Genomic DNA, 18,148 nt, shown 5'->3' with positions numbered 1-18,148 from the left:
CCCCTATAAATGGGTGGCAGTATATCCCTGTCAAAGTTTCATATACACATATCAATGTAAACAGAGGAGAGGTATTTATGTAGAGAGAATGAGGTACTATAGTTGGATAGTCCTAATCTCATATTGTTACCATCCAGATATTCTGGAACACTGTGTAAACCCTCTACAGAATAAAGATGTGGATAAGCATATAGAATAGAAAGGAAGTGTGTGTATTTATGTATGTATGTATGGCTAAATTAAAATATTTTAAATATTTATTTAAAAATATTAAATAAAATAGCATAATATTTAAATGTAAAAATCATTGTTGTTCTTTGTCCTCAAAGAAGATCATGACATAGGGGATATGATGTCATGACTTTCAGTGAATTGGGTTTAAGTGAACTGGTCTGTGCAAAGTCACTAACCTTACTCTCTTCTCTGGAGCCATCTGGTACAGTGGCATATAGATCAGGATAACCGGAGATGCCACCCAATACATCTATTTGCTAAAACAGTCAAGTATTAAATACTAAAAAAATAGTAAAAGGAAAACAACTGAAAAAATTAAATGATGATAACATTACAGAATTAAACAAAGGGGCTATTTCGTTGTTTGGAGTTAAATTTAGAAAGACCAGATAAGACATTGAAAGAGAGACAGAGACGGAGACAGAGACAGAAACAGAGACAGATACAGAGAGAGAATAGATCATTGTTGAGTTGTTTCTGTCAACTATTTGTAACCCTATTTGGAGTTTTCTCGCCAAAGATACTGGACTGGTTTGCCATTCCTTCTCCAGTTCATTTTACATTTTACAGTAAACAGGGTTAAGTGAATTGGCCAGGATCACACATTTAGTAAGTATCTGAGGCCAGATTTGAACTCATAAAGATGAGTCTTCTTGATTCTAAGCCCAGTGCTCTATCCACTGCACCACCTAGATGTCCCAGGAGATCTCTCACACACACACACACACACACACACACACACACACACACACACACACACACACACACACAGAATATGTTTATAAATATACATACATGTATATGTACAAATATACACATATGCATATATACATATACACACATGTACGTATAGAATTATATTATTAATGCTCTTTCACATTTCTATAATTCTTTTAAGGTTACAAAACAATTTCCTCCTAAGAACTTTGCAAAATAGGGAGTATATTTTTATTCCTTTTTTTTTTTTTTAGTGAGGCAATTGGGGTTAAGTGACTTGTCCAGGGTCACACAGCTAGTAAGTGTTAAGTGTCTGAGGCCAGATTTGAACTCAGGTACTCCTGACTCCAGGGCCGGTGCTCTATCCCCTGCGTCATCTAGCTGCCCCTATTATTCCTTTTTTATAGACAAGGAATTTGAGGTATAGAGACTGGGACTTCCCTAAAGTCACTTGTAAGCAATATCCCAAACTTTCCCCTCCCAGGTCTTAGGACTAATTCCAAGCTGCTTCTCAGAATTAGTAAGTTAACTTGTTTCTGGATTTTCTCTGCTATCATATTCTTTTCTTGCTTTGTGTTTCTATGGTAAAATGAGAAAAGAAAAAGACATGAGAAAATGTTAATGAGAGTACCCATTTAAATATTGAACAATTCAGCAATCATTTATTAAGCACCTACTAGTACAAAGTACCATATGACATCCTGGATATATAAAGAAAGAAAAAAAGTGTTGGGGGGAAACTGCCCCATTCCCTCCCTCAATGAGTTTTCTTTCTCCTAGTTAGTTTATATTCTGAGAGCCATACATGTCCTTGGACACAGCTTCTGCTTGTCCAATAATAGACTTTCCTAAGTCCTTTTGGGGTGATGGAGATACACCAAGATACAAAAGGGATGGTTCATTATCCCTTCCCTTAGAAATCACCCTTTTTTCTTGCCAAGAATGAACCCCAGAATCACAGAACTAAAGAGTTAGAAAGGACCTCAGAGATTATATAGTCCAACTATTACCTGAAAAAGTGTTGTCTCTATAACTATCCTGAAAGTTTTCTATTCATTCAAGGTTTGAACTGGGGTCAGAAAATGCATATCCTATCATTATTTGTTCTTTGGAGATCTAGAGATCCCTCTGTTCTGCTCTAGTACTGTGACTCCCAGTAGGCCCTCTCCCTCCAGAATATCCCTTTACTTTCACCATTACCATCTTTGCCTATTGGGTATCTTCTACCCTTCCCTAATATTATCTTTGTTCTCTGTTCTGAGATTTTCAACTGCAAATATTTGTTTTTTGGAACATTTGACATTAATTTTATAAGTAGTGTTTTATATCTAAGCATTCATTTCTTGTGTCACAAAACAAAAATAATGTTCATATATTCTTGTGATGGGGGCAGCTAGGTGGCACAGTGTATATAGCACTGGACTTTAAATCAAGACTTATCTTTTTGAGTTTAAATCTGGCCTCAGAGACTTACTTGCTTGTGACTCTGGGCAAGTCACTTAACCCTCTTCACCTTAGTTTTCTCATATGTAAAATGAATTAGAAAAGGAAGTTGCAAACCACTACAGTATCTTTCCCAAGAAAACCCCAAATGGGATCACAGAGCATCAGACATTACTGAAACAATGGAATGACAAAAAAAATCCTATGATATCATCACTGGGGGGTACTCATTCTAACACTGCAACTCACAATCCATCTATAAATTTTTGTGACTGTTGTCCTTGGACTTTCATATGTTTGACATAATAAGTCCATCTAAGAAGGAAGGGGACCCTTTCTTGATAATTTTGGCATCATGAAGACACCCATAGATTCCAAGGAAAACATGAATCTGGGCTATCAATTATCCCTTACTGTTTCCACATGGTTGCTCCCTATTTTTATTTTTATTTTTGAGACATACAATTCAATTCAATTCAACAAACATTTATTAAGTGTCTGCTTTGTTCTGGGCACTGTGCTAAATTCAGGGAATGCAAATTAGAAAGAAAAAAAAAGGCAGTCCATTCCTAAAAAGTGGGTTCATGGGAGTAGGGGGAAAATGTTCCATGGAGTGGAAACCAAGCAGAAATGCTGATAGAAAATGGAAAGTTACTTGGAAAGTTCTGAGTCCTCTAACAAAGGAAGGCTTTGGGAGGAGTTTAATGTTCAATTCCTCCAATCAGAGGGGAGAGGCAACTGAGAGAGTTGAGAAGACACTGAAGATCAAAAACTGAATCAATCTGAATGGTGATGAAAATTTAGGGGATCAGCTTATTCTTGGGGAGGCACGATGTTTCATGCAATGGAAACCTGCCCTCAAGGAACTTACAATTTAGTAGCGTATTCTGGCCATTAACTTTGTTATTGGGAAGTGTCTCTTTTCAATAAATAAGACAACATTCTACTACTTTGTATTTCCCTGTAGCCAGTATAGTGCATTGCACACAATAGATATACAATAATTTTTTATTAATGTATTAGTGTATTTTATTTCCAAAGCTCTTTTCTAAAATCAATCCTATCCATTTCATAATGCATGTATCATTATCCTCATTGTAACAGAAGTTAGGGTTAGAACCCATTATAAAAGGATCACAATATTCATTAACAAAGAGACCACCAAAAGCTGAAAAAGAAAAAAAAAATCACAGATCTATGAAATACCCAAGCATGTGGATTTTATTTGACCCTGAAACTTATTACTGTGGCTAACTGAGATTTATGAAACTAACAGTTCTATGAAACAGATAGGACTAACAAAGACATCACATCATTTTAAATGAACCAAGTGGCCAGGCAGCCTGTTTAGTATTTATCTGATATCTACCAGATTCTGTAGTCTGTAGAGTGCCTGCCACGTCTTCTGAATTTAACCCAAACCGTTGTAGTCTATTCTGAAGCCAATCCACTGTTGCACAATAACCTCTATGTAACAATCTGCCCAACATGTAGCATTCTAATTTCTTCAACATTTTAAAATTCCCTTAGGAGGAAATGTTCCCTGACTTCCGTTGGTGGTTGCTGGTGAAGTTGTTTTCTCTTAGTTAAAGAGCAAACAAACTTTTTTCCCCCCTTAACAAGGCAACATGATGTAATAGAAAGAAGGTAGCCAGGAGTCCTGGGCTCTTCACTTTACCTCAGAGAAGTCAATTGGCCTGTTTGTAACTTGCCTCCTTTATGTATGAAATGAAGGGGTTGAATTAGACCTTTCGAAGTCCAGCCTTGGGCAGCTAGATGGCACAGTGGATAAAGTACCAGACCTGGATTCAGGAAGACCTGAGTTCAAATTTGGCCTCAGACACTTGGCACTAGCTGTGTAACCCTGGGCAAGTCACTTAACCCTCATTGCCCTTCAAAAACAAAAACAAAAACAAAATCAAAGACCAGCCTCAAAATCCTGGTCATGTGAATAATTGAGCAAATTTGATTTGTAGAATGGATGCAGAAGACCTGTCTTCTCCTAGAAGAGGTTAGGAAAACTGTTAAGAGACAGATCTTACTATACAAATGAAGGTTTGGGTTTGGGTTTTTGGTTTTGGGTGTTTTTTTCTTTTTTAACTATTTTGTGTCATTGATCCATTTTACAATCTGGTGAAACCTATGCATCCCTTCTAGGAATAAAGATCTTAAATAATTGAAGGATATGTTACAATTCAATTAGTGGTTACTGAAAATAAAGATATAATATTCTAAGAAGCTCTGATGTAAATGAATATATTTCCAATACTTAGTCTCTTTTTTTTTTTTTTTTTTTGCGGGGCAATGGGGGTTAAGTGACTTGCCCAGGGTCACACAACTAGTAAGTGTCAAGTGTCTGAGGCCGGATTTGAACTCAGGTACTCCTGAATCCAGGGCCGGTGCTTTATCCACTGTGCTATCTAGCTGCCCCCCCAATACTTAGTCTCTTAAAAAAAAAAGACCTTATGTCAAAGTATTTGTGTGCATATGGTAACTCAGGTTGAAGTGTTTTTGTTCCCTTTTCTTCCTTACATGGTGTTACCCAATACTAGCTTCACTTGTAATTCCAGTTGCTTCCTTCATATCTGCTTAATTCAAATAAAGTTTGAGAATGTCCCATGCACTTTCATTTGGTCCACTTTTCTAATTATTTTACAACATTCAATTTTAAAACTTTTTTGGATATTCTTTCCATTCAGGTTCCTGGAATTTGTATGAAACCACAGAGGTTTTTTTCCCTTTTGAACTGAAGACTGTTGGCTCGTGGAATTTCCTTTAACTGGAAGCTTGTCTGGCTTTGTGGTTTTAGTATTTGCCCAGTTTTTATATCATCCTGCTTGTTTGTTTTTATACTTAAAGCTGTAGAATTTATCGTTAATTGCCATATTTTTTAAGGGCTTCCTTTTTTCCCTTTCTTCTTTTTGAACAGTGGAAAGAGACAAGGATTTTTCTCATCAGCGAAGGCACTATAAAGAGTTTCGATTTGATCTGACACAAATTCCTCATGGAGAAGCAGTGACAGCCGCTGAATTTCGGATATACAAAGACCGCAGCAACAATCGATTTGAAAATGAAACTATTAAAATTAGCATATATCAGATCATCAAGGAATACCCAAATAGGTATATTTATTTATTTTTTCATTTGTTTATTTATCCAGTTATTTATTGGGATTGAGGGGGTGAATTGTCTTCCTATTCTTGAAAACGAATTTGACACTATCGTTTAACACCATTTCAAAATATCTCATCATACCATAAATTTGCTTATATTGAGATCAAATCATGTTTTCCCTCTCCAGAGTGATGTGCAGGGTAGCTCCAGCTCCAGGCAAAATTGTAAAGTGGGTTAAGTTTATAACTGATGTCCTCCAATCCTCACTTTCTCAGCCCACCCTCCCTCTCTTTACATCTATTTATTCATACCAGTCATGCAGGCAGTCCATGGCTAGGGTCCCAGGATGTGAAATTATCCCTACATCCCCCCACCCCATCTGTAAAATTCACACTTTTTTCAATACCAGATTTCATGAGGAAATATATTAATTCTATTTATGCTAAAGTACTAATTACTGGTAACAGTTCCAGATGTTGTGATTTTGAGTGACATTTATGTGAGAGCATTCATAATATCATAGGATCCTAAATCCTAGCAATGGTCACATTAGAGGTCATTCAATTCAACCCTCTCGTTGTATAGCTGAGGAAACTGAGATCCAATGAGATTAAGTGATTTACCCAAAGTCCCCCAAGTAGTCAGTAATAGAAATAGGATTTAAACTTAGGTTCTCTAACCTCAGATCCAGTGTTCATGGAGGGCATCTCAAAAGGACTCCCTCAAATTATCCCTCCCCCCTTCCCCCACACTCCGCAGTCTGGAGCCAAGCTTCAGCAGTGGCAGCTGATTGTCACAGTCTGCCTGGATCAGATCAGCCCCTAGGATCCCTCCTTCTATACGCAGACACCAACTAACTGGTTCCTTTTTTTCTTCATGTGCAGAGACATGCCATGTCTCTATGTATTTGGAACCCAAATAGGTAGGTTCCAAGGGAATGACATCAACTTAAACATCCTAGTAATAGCAGGGTACTATCACTGCAATGTGAATGAGAAGCTGCTTAGGTCACACGGTTCTATGAGCATTGCAATTCTGGAGCACCAAATGTTATTCAATAATGACCTATTCCACTGAAATGCGACCAAGTTGCCAGACCAAGATCAACAAGGTTAATAACAGCAATAACAACAACTACCCATAATATAGCACTTACTATGTGCCTGGTACAATGCTAAGCACTTTATAAATATTATCACTTGATTCTCATAACAACCCTGTAAGGTAAGTTGCCATTTTATAAATGAGGAAACTTTGGCAAACAGGTAGCTTGCCTAGGTTCACACAGTGTCTGTGGCTGAATTTAAAATCAGGCTTTCCTGACTCTAGAGCCAGTAATCTATCCACTGAACCATTGTCACTGACCCTTCTAGGTTATCATTTTCACAGGAAGAGAAACATGCTAATTGAGATTAACCTTGCTGCATAAGCCCCCAAAGGGTTAGGTTAAGAACTTCTGATATAAATGAATATTTATAGCATTTTCTCTTTCCAGGTTCCAAACTTAAATATTCATATGTTTCATGTTTTCTTATACTCTCTCCACCTACACCTTGTATGGAGGAGATGCATGATTTTTGTCAAGGATATAAGATTGCATTTTGATCTCTAAAACCCTTAACATTCATGTAATGGGTGTGGAGGAGTTTAAAGGTTAATGAATGGTGGGGAGGGGTAGATCTATCACCCTTGTTGTTTAGTCATGTCCTGAGGACATTAAGAGTTTTCTTTGCAAAGATACTGGATAGCTTTGCCATTTCCTTTTCTAGTTCATTTTACAGATAAGAAAACTAAGGCAAACAGGATTAAGTGACTTGCCTAAGGGTAGACAGCTGCTGGTAAGTGTCTGGGGCTAGATTTGAACCCAAGTCTTCCTGACTCCAGGTTCAGCACTCTACCCACTATGCTATCTTTTTTGTTCAGTCATTTCAGTCATGTTTGGGGTCATGGCAAAGACACTTGGGGTCTTGGCAAAGACACTGGAGTGGATTGCCATTTCTTTCTCCAGCTCATTTTGATGTGGGGTGGAATAAGGGTCAAATTGATTGTGAGCAGTCCCAAAAGAATTACAAGACTCAGTGACTCAGTTTCCCAAGTTTTATTGCAATACTGTGAATGACCATATGGAGAGAACTGGAATAATGGAAAGGTATCTCTCAAATAGTGAAAGGAAAGACAGTTATATTTATAGTATGGATAAATTGATTATCAGTTTCATTATAATATTCTCCACCTTTGGGAGGTACAGGGGAAGGCCTATCCTATTTTGGAGTTCCTGGGGTCCTAAGCCAGCCGCCAAGTTGGATACCTTTTTCAGTGGAGGTATATTTTGGGGGTTTATGTGTCATAAAGTCAATCTGGGGACAAATCTGGCCTTTTCTGTGCATGTCTCTTTCTGGTTCCCATGGCTAGTTTCAAAATATCTCCATTTTTCATGAGAATTTCTATAGCCTTATCTTCTGTCTTATTGTTATTTGACCTGGCCCTTTATGGTCCCATTATGGGTACTGATTTCTATAAGAGAACCTAGTATCCTGACTTGTAAGTTATCCATTAACTGGGGTCTAACTCCCTTTTAGAGTTAATATCTGAATTAAATCTTGGGTCTTAGGTTTTTCTGTTAACCCTCTTTTCACCTCCTACATCAATTTTACACATAATGAAACTGTGAGACAAACAAGGTTAAGTGACATGCCCAGGGTCACACAGCTATTATCTGTCTAATGCCAGAGTTGAACTCAGGAAGATGAGTCTTCCTAACTCCAGGCATGGTAATCTATCCAATGTGCCATCTAGGTGCTCTACTTCAGCTCAGAACTCCTGACTTCAGCCTCCCCAGTAACAAGGATTATGGGCCTGAACTGCCAACCACTGTGTTCATAACCTGGCCCCCTTCTACCTTTCCAATCTTCTTGTTTTTGTTTTGTTTTGTTTTGCAGGGCAATGAGGATAAAGTGACTTGCCTAGGGGGTCACACAGCTAGTAAGTGTCAAGTGTCTGAGGCTGGATTTGAACTCAGGTACTCCTGAATCCAGGACTGGCACTTTATCCACTGCGCCACCTAGCTGCCCCCCCCCCTTTATAATCTTCTTACTCCTTACTCATCTTCATATATTCTTCCATTTAGGGACAGTGACCTCTTTGATATGTCTCAAAACAGATATTCTGTCTTTGAGATCTGGGCATTTCTACTGGCTTTTCCCTTTTGCCTAGAATCTTTTCTCTCTTTATCAATACCTCCTTGGATTCCTTGGCTTCCTTCAGGTCCCTGCTAAAATTCCACCTTCTACAAGATACCTTTCCCAATCCTGCTTAATGTTAGTACCTCCAATGTGTTTCTTATCTCTAATGTATCCTGTATATATCTTGCTTGTACACAGATGTTTTCATTCTGTCTTTCCCATTAGATTGGGAGCTTCTTGAGAGCAGGTGATATTTCCTCACCATCCTTCCCCTCCATCTTTTCTCTCTATCCCCAGAGCTTAGCACAATATCAGGCACATAGCAGGTGCTTAATAAATGTTCATTGAATTTCTGACCGACCATACACAGTAGAGGGTCTGATCAGTCATTCCAAGTATAGAAATTCCCTATATCAATGCCACTGATAACATCTAAAGAAGTTAAAATCTGAGAATTGTTTGGAGGCAGGAAGAGGTTAAGTGTCTTACTAATAGTCACAGAGAATTACTGTTTGTCACTGACCGTGCTTGAATCCAGGTCTTTCACAGTTTAAGGCCAGTCTTCAATTCAGTATACAGCCTTTCTCATAGGAGGTACTCTATATTTAGTCAAGGCAGGCCTTTGTGGTTTCACCTCCACTCCTTCGGGCAGGGATTCACCAACTCCCACTACATATTATTCTTCCTTGACTTGGTCATAGGATTCCTCACACTAAGACTATAATGTCCTTGAATTCAGGGACTATATGTGCCTCATTTTTGTATCTGTATCTGTAGTGCCTGGCACATAGTAAACGCTTAATAAATGCTTTTGTTTTTCATTCCTTCGTTCCTTCTTTCCTTTGTTCCTTCTTTAGTTCCTTCCTTCCTTCCTTCTTTCCTTCATTTCTCTCTTTTCTTACATAAGAACTCTTTATTTGCACATCTTTGTTTTTGCCAAATTCATTATTCATTTCTTTTTAATGGTCTTTTTTGGGTCTTTTTTTTTTTCAGGGCAAAAAGGGTTAAGTGACTTGCCCAGGGTCACACAGCTAGTAAGTGTCTGAGGTCAGATTTGAGCTCAGGTCCTCCTGAATCCAGGGCCAGGACTTTATCCACTGTACCACCTAGCTGCCCTCTTTGGTGTTCTTTTTAAAAAATATTAGAGTTCCAAATTCTCTTGCTTCCAACTACACCCTCCCCCACCCACTGAGAAGGCAAGCATTATAATATCAATTGTACATGTGAAATAATACAAAACACATTTCCATATTAGCCATATTTTTTAAACAGCAAGACAAATAAAAAAGTTTAAAATATACTTCAGTTTGTACTGAATTCATCAGTTCTTTCTGCAAGTAGATAGCACTTTTTCATCAGGAATCCTTTCACATTTCTTGGATCACTGTATTGATCAGAGTTGGATTGCATCTCTTAAAGAAGGACTAGGAAAAGCATTGAGTAAGTCCCCAGGTTTACCTATATTCTTGAAAAAAAAAACACCTTTTTTATTCTTTGTTATAGGGGATGGTTCCCTGAGTAAGGATGAGGAGGTATATATATATACATACATACATGCATGCATATATGCATATATATATATATATATATTTCGGGCAGGTGGGGCTTGTCAGCCTTGGGAGGCAACTCGCCTAGGGGAAGGAAAACCCTGATTTTAAACCTCTGCTGCCTTGCAGCCATACCCATATATGGGAAAAGCTTTGGAAGTTAACCCCAAGGAAAAATCAGGAGTTGGGGAGTCCCTTAGGCAGTTGGATGTTGTACATCACATCCCTTTGGCAACTCCTGCAGTGGCACTGTTGCCAAACTGTACTGGCTCTGCCTCTCCTTTGGATCCACCAGTGTCGCGGAGAGGGGAAACCTGCTGCATGGGCAACAGCTTGTTTTTCATATTGATCTGCCCAGGCCAGTGCCCTGGAGAGGACACTCCAGCTACTCCTCATGGGGTAGATATAACACACAACCACCCTGTGGTCTGTGGCTCTTCAAGGTGCTGATCCATGGTCATCAGCAACTGGTAGAGGCCTACTATATATATATATATATATATATATATATATATATATGTGTGTGTGTGTGTGTGTGTGTGTGTGTGTGTGTGTATAGGAAAAAGTAATATAAAAAAATGAAAAAATCAATAATTTTTAAGAAGTGAATAAGTTCAATAACCTTTCCAATTTGAAAGATGGATGATCATTTTCATTTAAAGTAGTATTATGCTTAAAAAAGGTTTATATATATTTTATATATTTGTGTATATATGTATGTATGTATGTATGTATATACATGTGTGTGTATTTATATTTTATCATCCATCTATGATCTATCTACCTATAGTATTTTTTATTTTACCCTCCCTCTACATATTCCGTCTCTTCCTTCAACTTTCTTTTACTATCTTCATTGTCTCCTTTTTTTCTCCTTCTGGCTACTATCCTTCTCTCAATGCTTATCTTCTCTATCTTTTTTTTATTGGGGGGGGTGAGGCAATTGGGGTTAAGTGACTTGCCCAAGGTCACACAGCTAGTAAATGTCAAGTGTCTGAGGCTGGATTTGAACTCAGGTCCTCCTGACTCCAGGGCCGCTGCTCTATCCACTGTGCCACCTAGCTGCCCCCTCTTTCATTCCCAACCTACAAGGTTAAAGAATCATAGAATCAGAGCTGGAAAGGACCTTATGGGCCATCTAGACCAACCCTCTCATTTTACAGATGAAGCAGCTAAGGCCTAGATAGGTAAATGTTTTACAATATCACACAGGTAGGAAGTAGCTTAGCCATGGCTTTGAAAAAAACAACCAAGACAGCAACAGCATTTGATGGCAGATGCAATATTCCACATACAGTGTCTCCTTTCTTTTGAGAAGAGAGAAATGGTTATAATCTGTTCTCTGGATCCAAGACTGGTCACTGTAGTTAATGAAAGTTTCACTGTATTTTAGTATTGCTTTTGTTTACATTAGTGTAGCCATTGTGTATATCACACTACTGATTCTGTTTACTTCACTCTGAATCATAAGGTCACGCAGATTTTCCCATGCTTTTCTGACTTCCTCATATTCGTTGTTTCTTTCATAAAAAATAATCTTCCATTACATTCATATACCACAATGCCCAATCCATAGTTAACGACTTTGTTTCCAGTTTTTGCCATGATACCACCCATTTACACACACACACACACACACACACACACACACACACACACATAGGAATATTTCTATGCATATTCTAATATAGATTGGACCTTTTCTTCTGTCTTTGACTTCCATACCCTACTGGGTATTTAGTGGATCACTAAATCAAAAGGTATGAATATCTACTTTTCACACATCATATCAAACTGTTCAAAAACAAGGTTAGACCCAGTCAAAAATCTACCAGCTGTGCATTATTCTGCCTGTGTTTCAACAGAGCATTTAACAATCATTGTTACAAGATTTTATCCTTTTTGCCTGATAGATATGAGGAGAAACTTTGGTGTTGTTTAATTTGTAATTTCATTATTATTACTGACTTGATTGAATATTAATTGGGTTTTATAATTTGCAATCAAGAAACTTTTTATTCCTTTGACCTTTGATCTGTTGGGGAATGGTTCTCATTCTTACATATTTGTGTGGGTTCTTTATGTCTAGTACATACTGAGAGCTACTCTTCCCAGGCCCCATTTTCACTTGCATCCAAGGCCTCAGACAGTGGCTGCAACATTTTTTCCCTTAGGGAACCAGAAAGTTATAAATGATTGGGCCAGGGGAGGAAGATACTTTCTAATTCTATGGCTCATAAGCCCTCATCAATATATTCCATCCCATGATTATTTGTTGATATCAATTAGTCAGCTAGACTTTTAATAATAGATTTTTAATATGGTGGTATAAGAATGGAAAAAAAAATACTCCCCCTTCAAAAAATTCCTCTTCCACTAATATATTTAGAATTCAAAGAAAAGTAGGCTAAAACTTACAGACATATGTGGGAAAGGGATATCTTCAAGCTCTTAGCTCATGGAAGTCTTATTTTTTCTTTTGTGGTTAATTAAATTGTATTCTTTAGGTATAGTATACCTCTGATAAACTTTTTTATCCTTAAAGGTGTCTTTCCTCATAATATTGTCAATTCTTGGATCCCAATATAGATATTGTATCAATTGATATTCCAATGGCAACAAGAACACTGAAGAAAAAGTCCAAATTCTCTAATTTTCCAAAGTTAATGAGATTACCATCTAGTCAAAGGGGAGAATGTAGTAGACTGAGTCTATGGCTAAGGCAATGCTCCTCCTCCCTTACCAAATGATTCCTTCTCAGCAGCTTCAAATGCATCATAAGCTTGATTCCATAATTCCAAACTAACTTCCTTTTTTTTTTACAAAGCCCCCAAAGGCCAGACAAGTTCCTCAACCAATTCTAATAGACTTCCTGTTGCATCTTTCTCACACCTTTACTTTATTGAAATTTTTATCCACATGTGCTGTCATCTAATAAATGTTTCAAGTGGGAAGGAGTGGTTGAATGAATTTCCCCTGTCAACATTATAAATAGATAGATAGATGTGTGTATAAGGACATATAATATGGATGCATATATACATATAATAGACATAATATTATCAAAAACTGTTTATGCAAAAAAATTTCTAACTCAAAAGATTCCCTCTTTTTTATTTTTATTTTTACTTTTTTTTTGCAGGGCAATGAGGGTTAAATGACTTGCCCAGGGTCACATAGCTAGTGTCAAGTGTTTGAGGTCGGATTTGAAGTCAGGTCCTCCTGAATCCAGGGCCAAGTGCTCTATCCACTGCACCACCTCGCTGCCCCCGGATTCCCTCTTTTTTAAATGAAATTATTTTCTTCCAGCAAAATCTTTTTAAATATTATGTAGTCTAAATTGTCCATTGTTTTCTTTTATAGTCACCTCTTTTTGGTTAGGTATACGAAATGAACCACTGAATCTCCTCTAATAGTTCTATAAGTTTTTTTTTTAATTTAAACATATTTTTTTTAGGTCACATATCCAGTTGAAATTTATTTCAATGTAAGATTCTGAACTAAATCTAATTTCTCTCAGATGACTTTATAATTTTCTATTTTCTTCCTAAAATTCTGTGTATGTCTGTTCTTGTATTTGAACTACTTTGTTCAGTTGCTTCTAGGTCTTGCTTATCAAAACTGTCCCATTGATCTACCTTTCTATATATTAATCAATCTCAAATTCTTTCAATGAACCCTTCATTCCTTCTTCTTTTTGGGGGGCGGGGGCAATGAGGGTTAAGTGACTTGCCCAGGGTCACACAGCTAATAAGTGTCAAGTGTCTGAGGCCGGATTTTAACTCAGGTCCTCCTGAATCCAGGGCTGGGTACTTTATACACTTAGCCACCTAGCTGCCCCAATTCCTGCTTCTTTTAAAAAATTCTCTTGAAGTTGTAGACCATTTGTTTCCCAAGTGAATTTTGAGTTAAAGAACTCTTTAACCATTTGATTGCTATAACATTAGATCTGTAAAGTACTTTCGGTAGCATTGCCATATTAATTATACAGGTATAGCACCAACATGAATAAAGATTTTCTCTCAAATTATTTAACTTTTCCTTTTGAATATAATATTTCATGGTTGTATTTAGATAAATTCTGACTGTCTTCATAGTTTGACTGCCATATAGTTTATGAATTTTGTAATTAATTAAAAATGGATTTTAATTTTTAAAAATCCATCTCTGCTTTTTGTCATTTTCTATGCAAATGCTGTTATGTTTATTTATTTTGAATTCTGCTACTTTGATGAAGCTACTGATTACATTGATGAATTTTCATTGATTCATGGGGTTTTTGTAATCAACTATAAAGTACTTAGGAAACAGAGAAAATTCCTCTTTTCTTTGACAATATTTATGCCTTTTATAAATCCTTTTCCTTTTTGCTATAATTTGCATATTTAGAAGTATATCAAATCATAGAGAGGAAAGGGAACATGTTTTTTTTTACCCTTTGGCTTATTGGGAATGCTTCAGTAATTCTCCACTGTATATGTGTGTGTATGCATACACACAGTACATATAATCTATATGTACATATATGTGCAAGTATATTATGTGTATGTGTATATATATTTGCATATATTTAAAGAAAGGTCCTAACATGCCTATGAATTTTATAATTTTAACCTAATTCATTACATTATTTTGTCAAGGGAGTCTTCTGCCTATATCGACATAATCATATTTTTTGTTAATGTGAATAATTGTGCTCATAATTAATGTTGACTCATCCTGGAATAGCTGCTAAAAATAATTTGCTTTAGTCATGGTGGTTATATTTTTTATATTTTGCTATAATTTATAAATATATAGATAAGTATATATGCATATTAGGCATTGTCAATTCTATTCAATAAGCTTTTAAAAGTGTAAGGGCCTAAAATTCTAGCTATGTTGTCTAATGTGGGGACCAATTTGTAATTGGGGAGTGTTAACTAAGCGGCTCGCCGCAATATTGGGGCAAGGAAGGAGACCGGCAGCCTCCCTCAAAACAGAATAGGATTTATTTTAACAAGAACGAACTAAAACAACAACAACAACACAAACAGGATCAGTAGGATCAAGGGAAAGGAAATAAAATGGGGAAAGGGAAATTATACAACCTGAAAAATACCACCACCCAGGAATCAGCTGAGAATACACAGCAGAGCTCCTGTCTCCTTCCAGCTTCCAGCCAGAATGCCGGAAAAAAACAAACAAAAAAAAACTTCCTTCCTCCCCGCACACTCCACACAGCCCCCAGCCAATTGGACGGTCACATGACTGCCTTCACTGGGCTTCCAATCATTATAATTTTGCCAGGCCCTATAGGCATAGGTAAGTGGTGATGATGTGAAGTGCCAGTGCCATAGCAACAGCTACAACCAGTGGGTGGAGCACCATGCGGTTTGTGGAGCCCCAGGCCAGTGTGTGCCAAGGCATAAAAACCTCAAATAACAATTAATTCTTTACACTAAAATTTAATGAGTGGTTGCTTTAAATTAGAAAATGTATAGTACCAATCTTTGGGCATTAAGTATTTATTAAAGTATATTAGGGGTAAGGATAAAGTATGAGATTTGTCTGCTCTCCCTATCCTGCCTCTGCCACCAAGCCCCTGTCCGGCCACAAAAAAGCCCTCACTCCTCCCAGAAGCCTCCTGTGTAACAGGCAACAGGGCCATCCACACACACACACACACACACACACACACACACACACACACACACACAGAGCTCCAAAGTAATTGGTTGGTAGCTCTGATTGCCAGGACCCACAGGGCAACAAACATCACTTCCTGAAGCTGAGAAACCCTAGAAAAGGTCACTCCCGGACACTAAAGTCACATGCTTAATTATTATGACCAGAGCTCCCAATGTCCCTCCCTGCAGGGGGTATCATTCCAATTCTCACAAAAGAAAATGCCTATCCTATAATATACTCTCTAGGGATTTAAGACAAAAATGAAACAGCATTGGTGCTCAAATAGCTTACATTCTCTGAGAGGATAACATAAGTGTGTATACAGCATATATATGCACATGTGTTTATATAGTATTTATTTCTCTATGTGTAATGTTCATAGATGGATGATAGATAATAGATTATGCATAATATGCACATAGATAATAGATATATTTATATATGTGTGCATATATATATATATATACATATATATGTGGGTGTATATCTGTCTATAAATATGCACGCATAGACAAAGAATAAATAAGTAATTTAGGGGCATAAATTTACAAAGCCAACTTGCTGCAGCTTACAAAAGTAAACTTAGTTTTTTAAGATAGAGGAAATTGGAAAATATTTTCATTATGATCACGGTGACATAAGTTAGAGAAAAAAAAACTTAATTTAAAAAATAATTTTTAAAAACTCTAAACTTTTAATTTTTAATTAAATACACAGGTGAAGAAAAATAGTGGAAAAAAACCATCTGTAGAACTTTTAGTTACCTTTGCAAAGTGTAAGCTCTGTCTCTAAACTTGTAGGCTGCATCCTCTCTGTACCTTGAACTGAATTCAGAAATAAATCATAAAGCATGCAGTCAACACTACCCAGACTAATAATCTCCATGGAGCACATGCACTTAAATAAATAGACCATACAATTTTGAAGTACCAAGATTCTTTTCTAAAAAAAAACAGCTCCAAGGTATGAAAAAAGGGCTCTTCAATAATCTAAATTGAAAGATTATAAGGTTGTTTGATAGCAAGGTTTTTATCTGAGAGAAATAGTTGTAAATAACCAGCAAAATGCCAATAACAAAAGATGCTCAGAGTAACAGACATGTCTATGAATCATGAAATAGTTCCTTTAGGATTCCAATAGGAAAAAAATTAAAGATTGATATATGCATTTGTATTATCCTTTCTTTATCTGAGTCTAATTTTGAAATCTAAGTCCCTTTTCCTGTTTTATTGACTCATTCTCCTCTTCCTCCCTTATTATTTTTAAAATAGAGTTCTAATTTAGAGGAGACTCTAGAGGCTTATCTGAAATGACCTGTAAAAAGTAAGGCCACCGGGGCAGCTAGGTGGTATAGTAGATAGAGCACTGGCCCTGGAGTCAGGAGGACCTGAGTTCAAATGTGACTTCAGACACTTGATATTTACTAGCTGTATGACCCTGGGCAAGTCACTTAACTCCAATTGCCTGAACAAAAAAATGAAAAAAAAAAGTAAGGTCACCTTTCCTTAATATGCCACTTAATCTAGTGACTGACTTCTGCATGGTGGACAATTAAGTATTGGTTAACATAAATTAAAGAGAATTAAAATTTAACTCCTAAAATAGAGGATAAATATCTAGGATAAAAGGTTACTACTGTAAATCTCAATCGAGCAATCTTTCTCTCTCTCTTTCTCTGTATATACATACACACATATTTGTTTATATACATAAATATATGTATACATATATACATAAACATGTATATATACACATAAACAAAGTATATATTGCACATATACTACTACTAGTAGTAAATTTTTAAAAATATCCTCCCATATTCTTATTTATCACTTTTATAGTACATTGTTTTCTAAAACCCTTCCCTCTTATCCTACCTCCATCTTTAACACAAATCTACTCATCTGTTGCCCAGTATAGGCTAGGAAAAAATGAAGATCGTCAAGGTCAATAAATTGTCCATACTGCTTCATTCAGTAACCTTCGTTTTAAACACATTCTGAGTCAACAGACTGTGCCCAAGGGTGGCTCCAGCTCACCATCTGCTGTTTCTCTGGGGAAGGGCATAAGGTTAGTAGGCTTTATTATCAGCCTATTATAAGACAAGTAGTCAACAAGCCTGAGTAGGTAAGGCTGGGCATGATCCTAGTAAGCAACAGAATTCAGATAATCAGCACATCAAAAGAGTGAGTAGAGTCAAAAGACCATAGTCAGGAACTTAAACATACCTAGAGTGTTCAG

The 18,148-nt window shown here is 36.8% G+C and overlaps 1 protein-coding gene across 1 annotated transcript in view; it reads left to right on the top strand.

Moving 5' to 3' along the window:
- BMP5 (bone morphogenetic protein 5) overlaps positions 1-18,148 on the top strand; it is a 180,357-nt gene that overhangs the window by 76,813 nt on the left and 85,396 nt on the right. The window contains exon 2 of the mRNA XM_044004288.1: positions 5,324-5,516. Within this exon, the coding sequence (XP_043860223.1) occupies positions 5,324-5,516 (193 nt within the window). The remainder of the gene's footprint in view (positions 1-5,323; positions 5,517-18,148) is intronic.

This window comes from Dromiciops gliroides, chromosome 4 (genome assembly GCF_019393635.1).
Source record: "Dromiciops gliroides isolate mDroGli1 chromosome 4, mDroGli1.pri, whole genome shotgun sequence".
Taxonomy (NCBI): Eukaryota; Metazoa; Chordata; class Mammalia; order Microbiotheria; family Microbiotheriidae; genus Dromiciops; species Dromiciops gliroides.
The sequence above is the reverse complement of the archived record's forward strand: the minus strand, read 5'-3'. Positions and strand labels throughout refer to the sequence as shown.